The following is a 17,005-nucleotide window of genomic DNA, read 5'->3' as shown; positions in this document are numbered from 1 at the left end:
ACTTCCTCAAGTGTACTTTACAATGGCTAATAAATGTAATACTTCTGTTATTATTTTGTAGTAACAAACATATGCATTACATTTTTGTTAATAAAGCCTTCCAAATTATCCACCTTCATTGGATCAATATTAACAATTATTTTGTTTATTATTTTGTTGAGCACACTTCAGATGAATATGCACATAAAACATATACTCGTTATCACAAAGCAGTCTCAGGCATCCTTCTATTTAATGGGATTTGCAACACCAATGCAGATGAGTGAAAGTCTTTCTTACACTGTATTTCCCAAACCATTTAAGTACATTAATGCTTAGAAATGAAGGGGGGGAAAAAAAAAAAGACAACAGTTGCAAGCCAGTACTGTATCCAGGATATTTATTTTTTCAAAATTGAATCAGATGAGTGTAAGGTCCATTTGTATCCAGTTTTAACACCTGCCTGTTTCCGTATGTGCCGTGCTTGACGAGAACACCTGCTTCCATGCATTTGGCATTGGCAGCCAGTTCTTTTTCACACAAAGTCACAAACTGAGAATAAAGTTCAAGCCCTTTTTCTTTTTCAATGTTTGCATGGTACTGCATCTTTCTTCCCTTCAGTTTACCACCTAGGGTAGCTTGTGGTATGATTAGCACATCGCCTGGTAAATCAAGAACAGAAACGTACTCGCTGCTTTCATTCTCACTTAATTTAACATTCAACAGCATATTGACTGCAAATAAAAATAAAATAACAGTTAGTGTAACTAAAGCAAATTAAACACGACCTAATGTAACACCATAAACAAGATTCAACAAATATTGCGATGCGTGACAAACTATTCAAGTAAAAGAAACTGCTTATTAATGAAATGAAACACGGACAGTCAATAAACAGTATTAACCAACTAAGATGTCTGAGTATTGTGAAGAATGTGAAGGATATTTATATTAATATAATTTGTCTAAAGAGTTATTGGGGGGGGGAGTGGTTGGCTGTCTGAAATCCTGAAGTTCACTCTAGTTGGACACCCCCAAAGGAACCCAGGATCCAATTAGTGACCCTAACTTAATTGCCTGATACTCAAATAGGCAACATTTGCACAATACTACACATTGTAGGAGATAACACCATCTTCAGTGCAGGTTGGAGAAGTTTCTGCCCTGACTGTCTTTTCGTTCTGTTTGTAGTTGTTCACAGCAGGACCCAGCACTGATCTGGGCTGAAGCCACAGCTCAGCAGTTTGGTCTGAAGTGGAGCGAGTGCCCTTCAGCACTCCACTTCGAGACGTGCAGGTGCCAGCTTGTCTTCTGAGAGAGGAAATGGGCAGGAAGGTCAGAGATGTAATTTGGCCCATAAGCCAGAATATATAAACTTGCAAATAAAATCAATGCATTTACTAACAAATTTTCAAATGTTTCTATAACAAATCAAATAATTCCCCCAAAACTTCCTCCAACTCTGTAAAAGCTGTGAGGGTACTAGTCATGCCTCCAAGCCTATAAAAGTTTAATGTTGTTCAAAGCAAAAAGAGCTGAGTTGTGATTCAGGAACCAAAACCACTCATTTAAACAGTTTCAAAATATATTTTTTAATATCCTTAAGGAGGATGGTCATAGATGAGTCTCCTAGTAGAAAACAGAACTTTCCTTTTCTGGCCTGTTTCAGCTGCCACACAGCTGAAAAGGTCATTATTCTCAAGTAACACTCTCATGAAACTCTCACAAGCACAAAATCAATTTTCCTATCATAGCTTTAAATACACCAAAAGATTTCAACTTAGTTTAGCATCAGAGAATGACTGTGCCCTCCAAGACCAAGAGAGAACCCCCCCAGGAGCTGCTCTCAGCAGTTTTAATAGCACCTGTGCTTGTGCACTGCCAGGACTTTCTGCGGGTCCCAGCAAGCAGCCTGAAATAGACTATTGTTACATGACCTTTTGCGAAACAAGTAATAGCAGCCAGCCACAGAAAAGAAAAGGGGCACTTTTATCTGGAACATGTGGCAACACAGAATTTCTCAGGTGATCCAGTGCTACTCATGGAGGAAAGGAGGGAGAAGAAATTAAATAAAAGTAAGAAAGAAAACAAAAAAAAAAACCAAAATGAAAACCCTCAAGCCAAAACAACAGTGGGTGAAGACAGAAATCACTACCGTTTGACCTTATCCACAACATCTTCTTGTCTTTGATGGAAATGTTAAAGTGCATGTGGACAAGAGGGAAAGAACTGCAGATATTGCTGTTATCACTTCTGAACCAGAAAACTGCACCTGAAATGCTAACAGTGTACGTAGTATCACTGAAATGAGATGGGAAGGATGCTGTTTAGTTATCCACCCAACTCCCTCTACTGGCTATAATTTTAAATATCCTGCATATACAGTGAGATCAGCATTAAAGTCCTTCTCAAATCAAGCCATGAATTATTTGAAAACAGTTTTCTCTAAATTCAGTTCTGTCCTGGACTGAACATGTTGCCTGATACATGTAATATGTCAAACGGCCAGTGCAGCGCTTTCTCTGTTTGCTAGAATGTTATAATCATGGGAACTGATTTTCTAATAGGCTGATCATGAACAGACAGACAGAGTATGGACAACTGTCAAAAGAAACAAGACTGACCAAACTGTTCTTTCAGCCAGGTGATTGATTTGGAATGATGCTATCTGATGGCTTTTTGACGACTTCTTGTAGAAATGGTTGCTGCCTTCTCTGTCTCTACTGCTTTGCTGCTTTTTCAAACAATATGAGAATTTATAAGGACAATATCATACCAATTTTTGGAACAAGATCCTCATCAGCACCTTTGAAGAAGCATATGTAGACAACAAGCCCTCTCTGGATCTACGAAAGATTACAGAAAACCATGTCAATGTTTCTCGTTGTCCACCATGCACACTTGTCATTAAAACTGGTAGAAAAAATGACAAAACTACACAACAAAAAAGCTTCCGAGAGTAGTTTTAGTTATTTAGTATAGCTTCAGACATCGAGTTTACACACCACACTGTGGAATCTTATGAGATATATACTGATTATCTGCACAATGCTTCTACATACAATTAAGCCTATTTATTAGCTCCGTGTGAAGCCAAATTTAGTTGGAATGTACAACGTACAGTATTAACATAGACAAGGTGACAAGATGAATTAGTGTACTTAAATCGAGCATAGGACATTTTTTAAGCTTTTTTCCTATCAAACATACAGATAAAATAATTTTCAGTGTAAATTATGAGTTTATTTCCAATTACGAAACATGACAGACACCACAGTAATTGTCAGTGAACTGAATTATATTTTGATGTTAAAAGTAATCAAGTACAGGATAATTCTGAAAAAACAGAGTCTGTTAATTAAAGATTTAAATATGATGACCAATTTAGATATGGTGACAAACAACTATGAAGTTGTTCAGAATATTATTTATCCATCTGGGTGAAATCTTTTCAGGGAAATGGGACCTTTCCCCTAATTTGTATAGTGTAAAGGATATGCCACTTCTTTAGCATTCAGAGAGACTACTTGTAAGAACTATCTGTTTGAGGGAAGAATTAGGAGAGGAGACAGCACAAGGAAATTTTTGTGTAGCTTTTCTACTCTCTTGGTTAGTTCACAAGTAATGTGTGCTCAACAACCTGTGCTTTATTAAGACAAACTGATAGGCTCTGCAGCCAACAGCAATTACGTCTCATGCACAAGTATACCTGAATGGTTTAACTTCTTCAGGAAAAAAACAGAAAGGCATACAATGTCCACAGGCATACAGTATCTAAAAAACCCACTGCTTTGTCAAGAATAAGTATCTTTATATGTTTGTTAGAAGAAAAATAAATGCCAGCTTATGAAATACCACCTAAGAGATGCTAACTAGGTTGGGGCAGGAAGGAGTCATTAATATCGACCTTGTCAAAGCAAAAGGCTAAGAAATGTGAATAGTTTCTTAAAAATACCTTTCCAAAATTTTTCCTCCCTTTATTTTTAACTTTCCCCTTTTCTTTAAAAGATAAAGGGTTTTGGTGGAGAAAACTTAGCTATACACATGAGATTTTATCCTTTTGTTATTGCAGAGATTAAACAAAATGCTCCAGGCAATGACCGAGAAGAGCTATGCCTTCTCAACTATTTTTGTAGTGACTAACTTCTGGAAGAAGAGAATGCTCTTTGTAGCCAAAATGTCACATGCTGAGAACTTTCAAAAGCTTTAAATGGCTCCTTTCAAAACTCATTTTGACCACTGCAGAATATTATACAGGTTCCCAAATTACTGCCATATTTCATAAACACTGTAAGAAATATGATGGCCTGAACCTCAAATGACATTTCAAACCATTTGTTTGAATGAGGGACAGAAGTGCAGACTGCCAAAAGTTAGATATCCTTACATGCTTAGCTAAATATTCATTCCAGAAACAGACCAGCGTCAGGATATTAATAGACACCAACAATGCACACATAGCTACTAATAAAAATGTTTGTTATAAAATAGGCCAAACGCATTTACATTGTATATATCTGACCACAGAAATAAGTGACTCCGTGATATAGCACACATCACAGAAAATCATTCTAATCCTGAGACTTCTGACAGAGTTTTTTGCCAGTCTCTCATACAGAAGCAACAATATTCTGCAAGCAACTCATTTTAAAAGACAAAAAGGTAAATAAAGACATCTGCAAGTCCTAAGGCCAGACAGCTGAAGATTAAGTAAAAACATTCATTACTTTTCCAGCCTCTTTCATGATTTGATGCCTACTTTTGAATATACTTTTTATTACAAGATGAAACATACAAATTGTATTGAGGGAAATCAGAGGGACAGGAGGTTAAATGTAAAAAATATCAATTCAGAGACATGTTAAAGCTGGTAGAGGATGCTTCTACATATATTGCATGTTTATGATCTTCTAGAACACTTTTCAACCATGTTATAGTTGAAAACTATTCAACTAAGTTGAAACTTACGGTTTCAGGTATGACTGAAAACTGTGGTTGAACACTATTTTCAACACATGTGCAACCACGTTTCAACTTCCAGTTATGTCTTACTTTTTTGTTCCTTAGTTTTCTTAATTGAATAGAAGATGTAAAATTGAATGCAATTTCAAGAGCTAACCTAATAATAATACATGGCAGTCCTCTGATCTTGTATCAGTGTTCCAGGAGTCCTAGGACTTGTGCTTGTTGCCAGCGTAAGGAACGGGAATGTGTAAACCTTTGGACAAAAGCAAAAACATTGCCATTGCTGAAGGTCCTGTGTAACCTATCAAAGCCTAGCTGACTGCTCTTCAGAGCTATATTTAATGCAGGAAAAATGAAACAAAATAACACAAATAAGAAGGTCATAAATTCAGCATGCTGACGTGCAAACAGCCACTGCAAGGAACTTACGTAGTGACAGGCAGGCGGCTGGGCAGGGAAACTGCACTCTATGTGGATTTTACTGTTATCAGTAAAATGCCTACATAAATAAACCAGCAAAGCAAGTTACTTTGCAACACTGGCATTTATTATACAACTGTCCCAAGTAATCATCAGACCAGGCAACCTGCATTATGAAGGGCTGAAGTACCCAGCCCCTCAGGCCATACAGCCAGCCTTAGCAAGGCTAGCTCCAAACACTGTTCTTTAGCTTTTTTGCAGGAAAAACAAATAACAAATTCCTTCCTCATCCTCCTTACTAAATACGTTCATCTGAATTTTGCAGGATGTCATTAGCAAAACCCAAATATATTCTGCAAAATGTTATCTCAACTCTACCTTTTTTTTTTTTTTTAGGAAAATTTAACGCAACTGATTGTGAGAATGGAGAAACTTTGTAATCCTTAGGAAGCCAGCTTGTGCAACTAACTTATATAAATTATTTTTTGACACTTCTGTTTCAAGTTCAGATTTGCTACCCCATGAGAAGATTTCTTCATACTCCTTACATTCAGATGCAGCAAAGAGAGATTACATCATCTACCACAGGTCACAGTACAACTCTGTGCCTGGTACTTTGCACCTCTTTTTGCTATCTTAACCAGAAAACAAATCAAGGGAAAGAAGATAAGGGAAAGACAATTTTCACTGCATAAAGCATAGGCTCTTATACTTTTTAGCTGAATATTCATTTTACGTTTCTTTTCTCCCATAGTTGTGAAATACACCAAATCTCACCTTCTTTCTCCCCTGCCTTTAAAAGGGGTATTACTTTTTTTCCTCCTAAGTATTTTGCTGCATACATAAACCTTTTATGGATGCTATCTAACCAACATTTCTCCATAAACAAGACATCCCATCCCCAGTAATCCTCAACAGGACAGAAAAAACAATCACGAAAACACAATGAAGGCAGTGATTCATGTATAGATATAAAGTACACTCCTAACCTTTTTCCAGATAAAGAACATCTGCTCTGAAGTTCCTGAAGTACCTACAGGGGTCTCTTAAAGCTCAGAAGCTATTCAAAGCCACCTACATAATGTGCTATTTATAGTACACTAGAAATTTCTCAAGGTGAGGACCCACTTTTAAGTTGTTATAGATCATCAGGAACACACTGGTTTATGTAAATAATAGTTTATGAGGTCTATATTTTTTATTTTTGCATTGATATGCATATATAGGGAGTAACAGTACCCTACCAGAAAACAGCAGCAGATTCCATCCAATGACCTCTAAAGTAGTCATACAAAAGAAACTACGAATTTCCCATAGTTTTTTGCCGCACGATGACTAGTTCTTGTTAAAACAGATTTCTCTTAAAGAGCCCCAGGTACCCAGGAAAGATTCCTAAGTACCCAAGACAAATATTAGTAAGGTTCATGTCTGAAAAATATCTGCGGCTGAGACGACCCAAATATCTTGCAGATTCCTTTAGTGCTATCTATTACTTTCCCAGTGACTTTGGTTAAGCCATTAAACTTCAAATAAGAGATATAAACAGCATAACCTGCTTGTAACAGAGCTACGTCATGATATGCCTTTTTTCGGATAGTTTAAGAGACAGCCGGCAAAATTACATTTCTGCCTTTATTTACTAGATCTACAATTACTTCTGAGATTAGCAAGCTAGCAATAGGTTATTTCTCCTATACTTAATTCATTCTGTGCTGAGCAACTTTCACTATAATTAACCCTACACTGAGAGGCTAATAATGCCATACACACAGATGCACTTCAGCCAAACACAGTATCTGTGAGATGACATGTATTTCCTCTGAGTAAAACATTCTGGCTTCCCAGACTACGCTGCAGAATCTAGGTCTTAGGGATCCGCCTGCCTTTTCAGAACAAGGAGAGAAATGTTTTAAGAACAATGCGAAAATCAAACAGTGGAAACACCTAGGGACAGACTTTCTTTTTTTTAAATGCTCTTCAGATTTGCTGAATGAACTCATAAGCCCTTTAAGCATGCTAGAATTTTTACTTTTAAATGGGTGAGTGACTATATTTAGCCCCTTCTGTTGTTGTAGTCTTTAAGGAGGACAAAAGACAAAACCAAAAAAACCACCCCAAGAGCTAAATAGTTGACACCTGCATAGATGAGTTATTTTAGGGTAGGTAACCCATAAACAGTGACAACTACAGCAGGACAGTACATCCGAAGGGCAGCCCTCATGTTTGGTAAATAGCCCTGGGCTGTAGGCATAGCACATAGCCCAAAGAGTCTGCAGACCTACCTACCTACCTACCTCCCCTGGCAGAAGACTATGGGAGGAAAAGGGGTAAATGATAGTATTTCCCGCAAGCTGTGTGGTGGTCTACATCCTAAATGTAATTTTTGGTTAGTGATCTGGAAAAAAAAATATCAGAACTACTGCTGCCACAGTCCCTCCGATTGCCATCGCTCTACCTGGCCTTTCAAGTGTACACTGTGACACAACTAATGAAGCACACAGCCGAGCCCATCAGCCAAGCTGGCAGCACCCCTGCGAAGGCCTATTTCAGACAGGGCAGATTATGCCAAAGAGGGAACAACAAGGTTGAAGGGGAAGGGGGGTGTTTTGTGGTGGAGCAGCCGTGCTCCTGAGGGGACTGCAGCCTGTGGGGGACCCACGCTGGAGCACAGGGCAAGAATGAGAAGGAGCAGCAGGGAGAAACTGCGGTGCGCTGACCCCAGCCTCCTGTGTGGCTCCTGGCCTCGCTGAAGGGGCCGACTGTAACCTTTGGAGACGACGAGGGGGTCAGGAGTGGGCTCTGGAGTGGAAACTAGGAATGGGGTAGGAGCGGCGTCCGAGGGGAAGCTTAGCCGGGAAAAGGAGGCAGGGTGTGCTCCTCACGTCCAACTATTTGGGTTTTATTTTTCTATGGCCAAATCACTCATTAAATATTTACGTTAACTAGCAACAAGTTAACTTAAATTCCCCAAGCCGAGTCAGTTTTGTCCCTGACGGTAATGGCAGGTGATTTCCCTGACTTCGCTCTGACCCACGTGGGGTTTTTTTTTACTCCTTTCGCTCCCCTTTCCCCCTCCTGGCCGGGGTAGAGAAGCGGCCGGGTGGGCCCTCGGCTGCTCGCAGGGCAGGGGCCAGCCCGCCGCCCGGGCTCGCCTCCGCGGCAGCCGCCGCTCCGCAGAGCGAACCCGAGCGAGGGCAGGCTGTGGGTTCTGAAGGCCAGCGCAGACGGCAGGGCGAGCGGCGGCCTCCTGACGCTCTGCCGGGGCCACCGACCCGACGGCGCCTCGGGCAGGGCCGGCGGTTTCCCTCCCGCTGCCGTCAGCGGGAGCAGCCCCGCTGGAGCGGACGGGCCGCGACCTCGGCCGGCGCACCCTACCTCTGCCCCCCGCCGCCCCCTGCGCGCAGGAGACGGAGCCTTTCCCTGCCGCCCGCCGCGGAGCGGAGCGGCCCCGAGCCGCCGCCTGCCGCCCCGCCGAAGGGGGACGGGACGGGACGGGACGATACCGAGAGGGGGGCGGCCCCCGGCGGACGTTACCTCCACCCACTCGGCCTCGCAGCCGCGCTCGGGCGGCTTCACCTGCAGCCGAGCGGACAGGCACTGCTGCAGCAAGGCCCGAGCCAGCGCCGGCCGCGCTGCCGCCGCCATCGCGGGCCCGGGGCGGCCTGGCCTGAGGGCGGGGGCGGGCCCGCGCCGCGCTGGGGCCGGTCGCCGCCGCCGGGCAACGCCTTTCCGGCCCCGCAGGCTGCTGCCATCGGTGCCTGAGGCGGCGAGGTGCCCCGTCGCCGGGGGCCGGGCGTCACGGGCCGCCGTGGCAGGCGGCGGGAAGAGGCGGCGGCCGGGGCCGGGGCCGGGGCCGGGGCCGGGGCCGGGGCGCCGCCATCCTGCGGGGGAATCGCGGGCAAGCCGGGCCTGTGACCGGCGCCCAGGGAGAGCCCAACGACGGGGTCTGCGGGACGGCGACGGCTTTGCTCTGCAACTGTTTAACAGCAGCCTGTGTGACACGCAAGCGCTAAAGAAAGCCCTTGCTAAAAATGTAAGAGAAAATCGGCAAATACTGTGTGCCCTTTGCAGATGGTGAAACGGGGCTTGTCATCTGCCGGTGGCCTCCAAGGGGACGGGCAGCAGGGATGCAGCTTGGAACAGAATAAACAACATGTTGCTACAGCTCAGCTCACCGATGCCCTTAACAGCTAGCAGGAAGCGTTTTTTTGTTTCTTTTCTTTCTTTTCTTTCTTTCTTTTTTTTTTTTTTGATGAGAAATGAAAAATCTGCTAGTCTTCTGGTGGGGAAATGTTACGTGCTTGGGGTAAGAAAAGTATGCTGTGTGGTTTCTGCATGAAAAAGAAAATCACTAATCTGAATATTCTTTGTCACTTGCTTCTTTAAAAACAAGTAATGTTTGTGTTTCAGGTGACTGACATGGACCTATCAAGTTGGAGCATTTCTTCTCTTCAATGATACTGCTTTGGAGCAGAGGGAACAGAAAATAATGCAGTGAAAAGGGATCTGGATAGCTGGGCATCAAAATCATGATCTAAAAAAAGAAAAAAGTGCGTAGTTCCGAAATCAGATACCATTACTACTAGGAAAAGTTAAAGTATTGCAACTGCCTCTTTTATTATCTGTCAGGTTTTTTGCTACATACCCTGATATTCATCAAACAGCTCCAAAATCAGGAGTTGTGCCTTCCTCCTGTCTGTGAATTCTGACAGATACAAGTTTTGAATAGCATTGGCTTCAGCGAAGTCAGGATAGAGTGATGCAAAATTCAATGTCTCTCTCTGAATTCATTTTAAGACTGAAGATTTTAGTTTTGCAACCATTTGAAAAAAAAAAAAAAGTAATGCATAACATTGGTAAGAAGCCAAATTTTATTACCTGGCCTCAATCATAGAGTAAGATTATTGAAGATTACTATTGCACAGTAAGGGGCAACATGCATTCATGAATAGCCAGTGTTACACATAGGGATATATTCAGCTTCTGTCTGTTACTTTAAAATAACATTCTCTCTTGCGTGAGTGTTCAATGAGGTTGCTCTTCCCAAAGCAAATGTTTATGGAAGAAGAGGAAGTCACACGAGGTGGTTTGTGCATAAACTAGCTCATTTTTGCTAGCTGTAGGGTATTGTTAAGTATGAGCTGTTTTTATTTAAACTCAGCTAATTTTATTTAAAATACCTTCTGTTCATTTACTCTAAAGCTGTATCCCCAGACTCATTAAGAAATTTTAATGAGGTAGAAACCCGTTTAAAATGAGGGTGTTTTCTCTATATATTTGTGATAAAAATTGATTGTTAAGGAAAATGGATTATACTACAGTCTGAGCAAATTACGTAAGCAGATTATAAAGGGATATTAATATACAAGGATATTGATTGTTCTTCGTTGCAGTACCAATATTTGCACCAGGATGTGATGGAGAATGTTTATTCATGTGCAGGTTTCAACACATGCCTGTGAAACAGCGTATGGAAAAAATTAGTATGACATCATTATTTATGGATTCTTGGTGGAATTATTTCATGTTTGCCTTAGGAAGCCAAATTAATTTTGTAGTAATGCATCTTGAATTTCTTGAATCTTAGTGGCCCATAGTTATCTTAGGGGCCTCTCTTTGTATGCCAAAGAATGATAGTAAATTTATTGACTAAATTTTAGATGAGAGTTTGGATTTGATTGTGGTTTTTATATAGAAAAGAACGTCCTGACGTGTAAAAAATACATCCATGCATAAAATATATTGGTATTTTTATCAGTTATTATATAAAGACATTTTTCTGCATGTTTTGGATTTAACAGCTGTCCCAGAATATTTCTTGTATCCTCTCTGCTTGTTATCACTGGCGCAGAGAGTAGGTATTTTGAGAACAGTGTGCAGAACTGTTCACATCAGTTCTCTCTCAGAGGGGCAGATGGCAGTATGAACCATTTCTCACAAATTTCAGTGGACATGTATTTTTCCTTACCCTTTGTCTGAATGGGCATGCTTATTTTGTGTATGTTCAATTGAATGAATCCTTTTGTGAAGAGGGGGGTGGGTGCTGGGAGCTCTGCCTCTGCAGGTACTTGGCCTTATCCTGTTTTTTCAGAGAATGAAATGCTAGAGGTCTTTCAGTACCAAAATGATCTCAAGTGGTCTTGAATTCTTCCCTAGGGATGATTTTTTTTTTTGTTTTGTTAGTATTAAGTTTGGTGTTGCATACCATTTGGCAGGGGCAGTAGTTGACTGGAACTTTGAAGGGACAAGATGCATCCTGGATGTTATTCCTTTGTCTATGGTGTCTGAAACCATGATCAAAGGTCTTTCAAGGAGCTATCACATCAACAGAGTGCCCCTAGGTAGTGTCATCTGTTTTGAAGATAAACTATACAAAGCTGCAGTGGCATTTAGATAACAAAGACACAAAATAGGTTGTTGGGAAGAGTTATATCTTGGTAGAACTACATCTTGTGGGACAGGCGTAGCTGAAATGCTGCAGAGTGTCAAGGGAAGAATTACATCTAAACGTTTTATTTTCTCCATTGTCCACTGTGGAACTCTCTCTTCCCACACATACAGAGATTAAAAAAAAAGTAAAGAAGACAAGTAGCAGGGCACAGATAAGGAAGGAAAGAATACTTGGTTAAGTCACTTAGAAACATTTAGTAAGGAATCACAGGTGGATGCCACTACTGCTGTGAAGGGTGAGACTGAACTGATGGACTCTGCTGTGCTAGCTGTTAGAGGTTGCTGTTAGAAGACTCTTTCATCATCAGAGGTGGCCTGGAAAGTCAAATTTGCAGCAATAAATTGCAAACTTCCATCACAAGAAAAAGAAAATTCCACAAAATAACTCTGTAAGCTGGAATTAATGTTTAAATAAAGTACACTTTTTAATTTTGCTGTGCTGAAACAACAGATCAATCCCTCAAAGAAAGAAAAAAAATACTGCATATCTTTAGTCTAAGATGTTAAAACTGCCACAAGTTAGCTCAGAATGATAGTGTGTTTTGTTTTTGAAGTGATACTTATGGTCTTATCCTGAACTGAGTCAAGTCCTTTGCTTTCTGTTGGATTATGATCCCTTTTTCTTCCCTTTTGCTCCGAGTTTACTTATTTTGCTTCTGGTTTTGAGCTACTTAGCCTGCTTGTGCTATCTGTCATGAGCTATCTGGCTTTTTATATCTGGTGATTTTTTTTTTTATTATTACTTTTTTTGTGACCTGTTTCTCAGTCTAGTTCAAGACCCAGTTAAGCTTTCTTCTTTCTACAGCCTCAGAATTGCTAGCTGAAATGCTGATTAGCTGGAAAAGAGAAGATACTGCTGAACAGTAATGTGGGTGTAGAAAGAATGAGGTGGTGGTGTTAGAATAATTTTATTGTCTAAGTAGCAGACACATTATGATGACTGTATTTAGTATTGACTTCTCTCTTATTCAAAGTGCTGCCCAGACATTAAGATTGGGAGTATGTCTGCCTCCCAACCATCATCCTTCTTCCTCCAGAGGTATTTAAATAAGGAAAGCAGAGAGAGGAGATAAAGAATTTCCCTAATACAAGTCAAGCAGCAGAAATGAGATGGAATAGCAGTCCTGTCACTGAAAGACCACAAGTATTGTACAGTGCTTATATAAAACTACCAGAAGTAGCTCTTCCAGAGAAGACATGGGATGAAGACTTATCATCAACTTTGGCTTCCAAACAGACCCCCAGATCTGTTTAGACTTCAGAAGAAGCATTGCAGACTTCTGGGAAAAGATGATTGAGAGGAAGAGATTACACTGATTTTTATCTTTGTGGTTTGCACCATAGCTCTGAGGAAGGTCATGACTTCTTCAGCCCTAGTTTTGTAGTTTCAGAATTCATACACCTCTCTAGCTCTTCCAGCAGAGCCAACTGACTGTCCCCACAAATGTCAGCATTGTTGCCAGTGAAGGCTGCTATTCCTGTTGTGGAAGAGCAATCTTGTGATTTGAGCAGTTGATTTTATGCGTGTTTAAAGTATGTAGCAAAAATTAAATACACCACTAAAAATAGATTAGTGTTTTGTTTAGTCCATATAATTACAAAATAGATACTGAAATGTGTTAAAGTAATCAGAAGTTAATTAAATTTCTGAACAAAATAACAGATTCGGTGTGAAGGCTGTGTCAGGTACGATTACAGCTTTTCTAAGGGAGAAGTAGAAATTTGGCTCTATTGGAAAAAAAGATAGCCAGATAAAGATACGCAATCTGCTTGCTTACCATGATTGCCTAAAGGAAATAAGAACACTATTAATCACAGTTTCTTTCTCTGCATGTCAGGCATGTTCATTTGCCTGTGACATTTAAATACTCTCTTTTGTCCCTGCTTGGGTGTCTCCTGTACCAAACGTTTGTCTGCATGATTGATAGGCATTAATGTTAAAAGGACTTCTGTATTCTGCTCCAATGAAATCAAGAGAGCAGTGGGAGTAGCCTACCTACAGTAGGTACCATAGGGTCTAATTGTAACACCTCATAGTGGTTAGAAGAGATACAGGGGTTTTTTTAGAACTGACCTAATCTAATAAGCTACAGCCCTGAACCTTTCTTGTGCAGACCCAACCTTGAGTTTCAACACAACGCTTGCAATTCTGGAACTCGGAGGGAGGTTGTACAGAGCCACCAAACTGACTTCAAGAGGAATCCCTTAAAGGTCAGTAATTTTCTGCTCTTGTTTAGGAATGGTACTGCCAGATCCAGGCTGATCCCTGCAGGTATATTCAAATGTCTTTATACTTGCTTCCCTGGTCTCCTGAGTTTGGGGTCTGGGTTCTAGACAGCAGGAGTGCATGGAAACTACTTGGATGTAGGACAGTAACTGAAGCAGGGGTGAGGAAAAAGCACCCACCTAGCTGTAAAAGGCTAACCTCATGGTCACAGGGCCAGGAGCAAACAGGGAGGAGTGGGAGTGCTGAATGGGAGTCTGCCCCTGCACAGGCTGTTTGCCATCCCTGAGCAAGCTCGGTGTATCTGCTCAGGCCAGCTTTGATCAGTGAAACTCAGCTTCAGCTTCTTGTGCTCTGTAGGGAGCCGCTGACCACACACGCATCTGCGCAGAGCCTGGGGCTGGTCTGGTGCTGTGGTAGGTGGTGGTTCTTCTTTGCTTCAAGCCACCGAGCTAACCCATGCCTGACTGACCTAGCTGGGTGCTGCAAACTGCGTTCCTCCTAAGGGAGGAGGTGTTTAGACGCGGCCCTGTTGCAGGCACTGTGGAGCACAGGTCCTATGTTCTTTATGTCCTACACGCAGGGTCGGTGTATTGGTTTTGTTTGGCAAGGTTTTGGTAGCAGTGGGGGGGTTACAGGGGTGGCTTCTGTAAGAAACTGTGATGGGTTAACCCTGGCTGAACACCAGCTGCCCACCAAAGCCGTTCTATCACTCCCCCATCCTCAGCTGGATAGGGGAGAGAAAATATAACAAAGGCTCGCGGGTCGAGATAAGGACAGGAGATATCATTCACTATTACCGTCACGGGCAAAACAGACTCAATTTGCAAAACATACTCAATTTATTACAAATCAACCAGAGCAAGGTAATGAGAAGTAAAATGAAATCTCAGAACACCTTCCCACCACCCCTCCCTTCTTCCCGGGCACAACTACCCTCCCGGATTTCACCACCAAGCCCCCCCAGCGGCACAGGGGGACAGGGATGGGGTTTATGGTCATCACACGTTATTTTCTGCCGCTTCACCTCCTCAGGACGAGGGCTGATCACACTCTTCCCCTGCTCCAGCGTGGGGTCCCACCCACGGGAGACAGTCCTCCACGAACTCCTCCAACGTGGGCCATTCCCACGGGCTGCAGTTCTTCACGAACTGCTCCAGCATGGGTCCATTCCACGGTGTGCAGTCCTTCAGGAGCACACTGCTCCAGCGCGGGTCCCCCACGGGGTCACAAGTCCTGCCAGAAAGCCTGCTCCGTGGGCTCCTCTCTCCACAGATCCGCAGGTCCTGCCAGGAGCCTGCTCCAGCGCGGGGTTCCCACGGGGTCACAGCCTCCTTCAGGAACCCACCTGCTCCGGCGTGGGGTCCTCCACGGGCTACAGGTGGAGATCTGTTCCACCGCGGACCTCCCTGGACTGCAGGGGGACAGCCTGCCTCACCAGGGTCTTCCCCACGGGCTGCAGGGGAATCTTCGCTCTGGTGCCTGGAGCATCTCCTCCCCCTCCTTCTGCACTGACCTTGGTGTCCGCAGGCTTGTTTCTCTTACATGTTCTCACTCCTCACTCCGGCGGCAGTTTCTCTCCGTCCCAACTTTTTTCCTTCTTAAAAATGTTATCACAGAGGCGTTACCACTATCACTGATTGGCTCGGCCTTGGCCGGCGGCGGGTCCGTCTCAGAGCCGGCTGGTATGGGCTCGCTCTCTCTCGAACACAGGGGAAGCTTCCAGCAGTTTCTTACAGAAGCCACCCCTGTAACCCCCCCCCCGCTACCAAAACCTTGCCAAACAAAACCAATACAGTCGGTTTGGTGCAGACCCGAGGTGGGTCCACCAAGTATTTGTGCTGTGCTCTGCAGCCCCTGTGTTACTGGATCCTGTTATGCTGGATACGGTCCTCTACCTCTGCTATGTAAAGGAATTAAAATCTGTTCTCTTCCCCAGGTATTGCTGCATCACTGCTCTTTTCACCTCATAAACACTTTTGCGATAGCAGTTAGTACTACAGAGGTGTGCTTTTGTTAGTTAATCCCATTTTTTTCATTTTCAGTGAGAAATTTTAATGGTAATGTGAGGATGTCGCTATAGACAAAAATGCATCAATATCTTCTAGAAGCTGGAACTTGAGTTTTATGTTTGCGATAGACGCGATATGTAAAATTATCAGAGTATTGGCATAAAGCCTTATGTTATTATTAAAAATGTACGTGGATTGAGACATGGCTCTTTCTGCTCCTTTCACAAACAGTATGAGAGGTCATTTATTATTCTCTATGTACCTGGAGGACTCCTTGCCTCCAGTTACTGTGGAGTGTGCAGGCGTAATCAGGCTGTATGTCATTTTTTTTGCGTTTATAGGGATGACTTTCAAAATAAACCTCTTACCAGAGCTTCAGGCCAAAAGCTTTCTCCCTGAGCCACAGCTCCTATCATTTTTTTTCCCCTCGGGCATACTGATCCTTAGCTAGTGAAGAAAGCATGCACACAAATGATAGGTCATTAGGAAATTCTCTGAATAGCAAACCTCTGAAGTCATCCCAAGCGCTATTTGCCGTGCATCATGATAAAACTGGGTAAGTTTGAGGAGGCACTAATTATATGCTTGGTCTGTCATTTATCAGTTGTTGGAGCTGTTGTTCCCAGAACACAGCAACCTCTTTCACAGCACAGTTCAACAAGATTGCCAGAGCTCAATGAGCCAAACAGGGTTGACAGATTTTGGCATTTTATTCCCTTTGATGTAAGAACATTGCATCACAACACAAATGGGTATCTTGCTTTGCCATAGCACAACATCATATACAGATACAATAATGTTGATCTATGGGCTTTTCTTAAAATTATATTTTGGGAACTCATTCCCCTTAGAACAAATGGCAACTGTAGGACTTTCATTTACCATCAGTTTATTTCAGTTAATTCAATAGTGTATGTATAATCTTTTCATTATTTTAACCAACATAAATAGAAGG

The 17,005-nt window shown here is 42.5% G+C and overlaps 1 protein-coding gene and 1 long non-coding RNA gene across 3 annotated transcripts; one reads left to right on the top strand and one right to left on the bottom strand.

Moving 5' to 3' along the window:
- Nucleotides 1–362: 362 nt before the first annotated feature.
- On the bottom strand, nucleotides 363–9,021 carry DTD2 (D-aminoacyl-tRNA deacylase 2). 2 transcript variants are annotated; one of them, XM_049825448.1, is made up of 3 exons: nucleotides 8,899–9,021; nucleotides 2,756–2,825; nucleotides 363–713 (listed from the first exon to the last, which is right to left on the bottom strand). In XM_049825448.1, the coding sequence occupies exons 1-3, from the start codon at nucleotides 9,007–9,009 to the stop codon at nucleotides 388–390; spliced, it is 507 nt and encodes a 168-aa protein (XP_049681405.1). In that variant the 5' UTR covers nucleotides 9,010–9,021; the 3' UTR covers nucleotides 363–387. The 2 variants fall into 2 exon arrangements, with proteins under 2 accessions (XP_049681405.1, XP_049681406.1); XM_049825449.1 differs by having other exon boundaries at nucleotides 363–641.
- Nucleotides 9,022–9,258: 237 nt separating this feature from the next.
- Nucleotides 9,259–16,249, top strand: LOC126049302 (uncharacterized). The gene is made up of 3 exons (XR_007509151.1): nucleotides 9,259–9,397; nucleotides 9,775–14,025; nucleotides 16,084–16,249. It is a non-coding gene; the product is annotated as an uncharacterized LOC126049302 (long non-coding RNA).
- Nucleotides 16,250–17,005: the final 756 nt, after the last annotated feature.

Source organism: Accipiter gentilis, chromosome 22 (assembly GCF_929443795.1).
Source record: "Accipiter gentilis chromosome 22, bAccGen1.1, whole genome shotgun sequence".
NCBI classification, from domain to species: Eukaryota; Metazoa; Chordata; class Aves; order Accipitriformes; family Accipitridae; genus Astur; species Astur gentilis.
The sequence above is the reverse complement of the archived record's forward strand: the minus strand, read 5'-3'. Positions and strand labels throughout refer to the sequence as shown.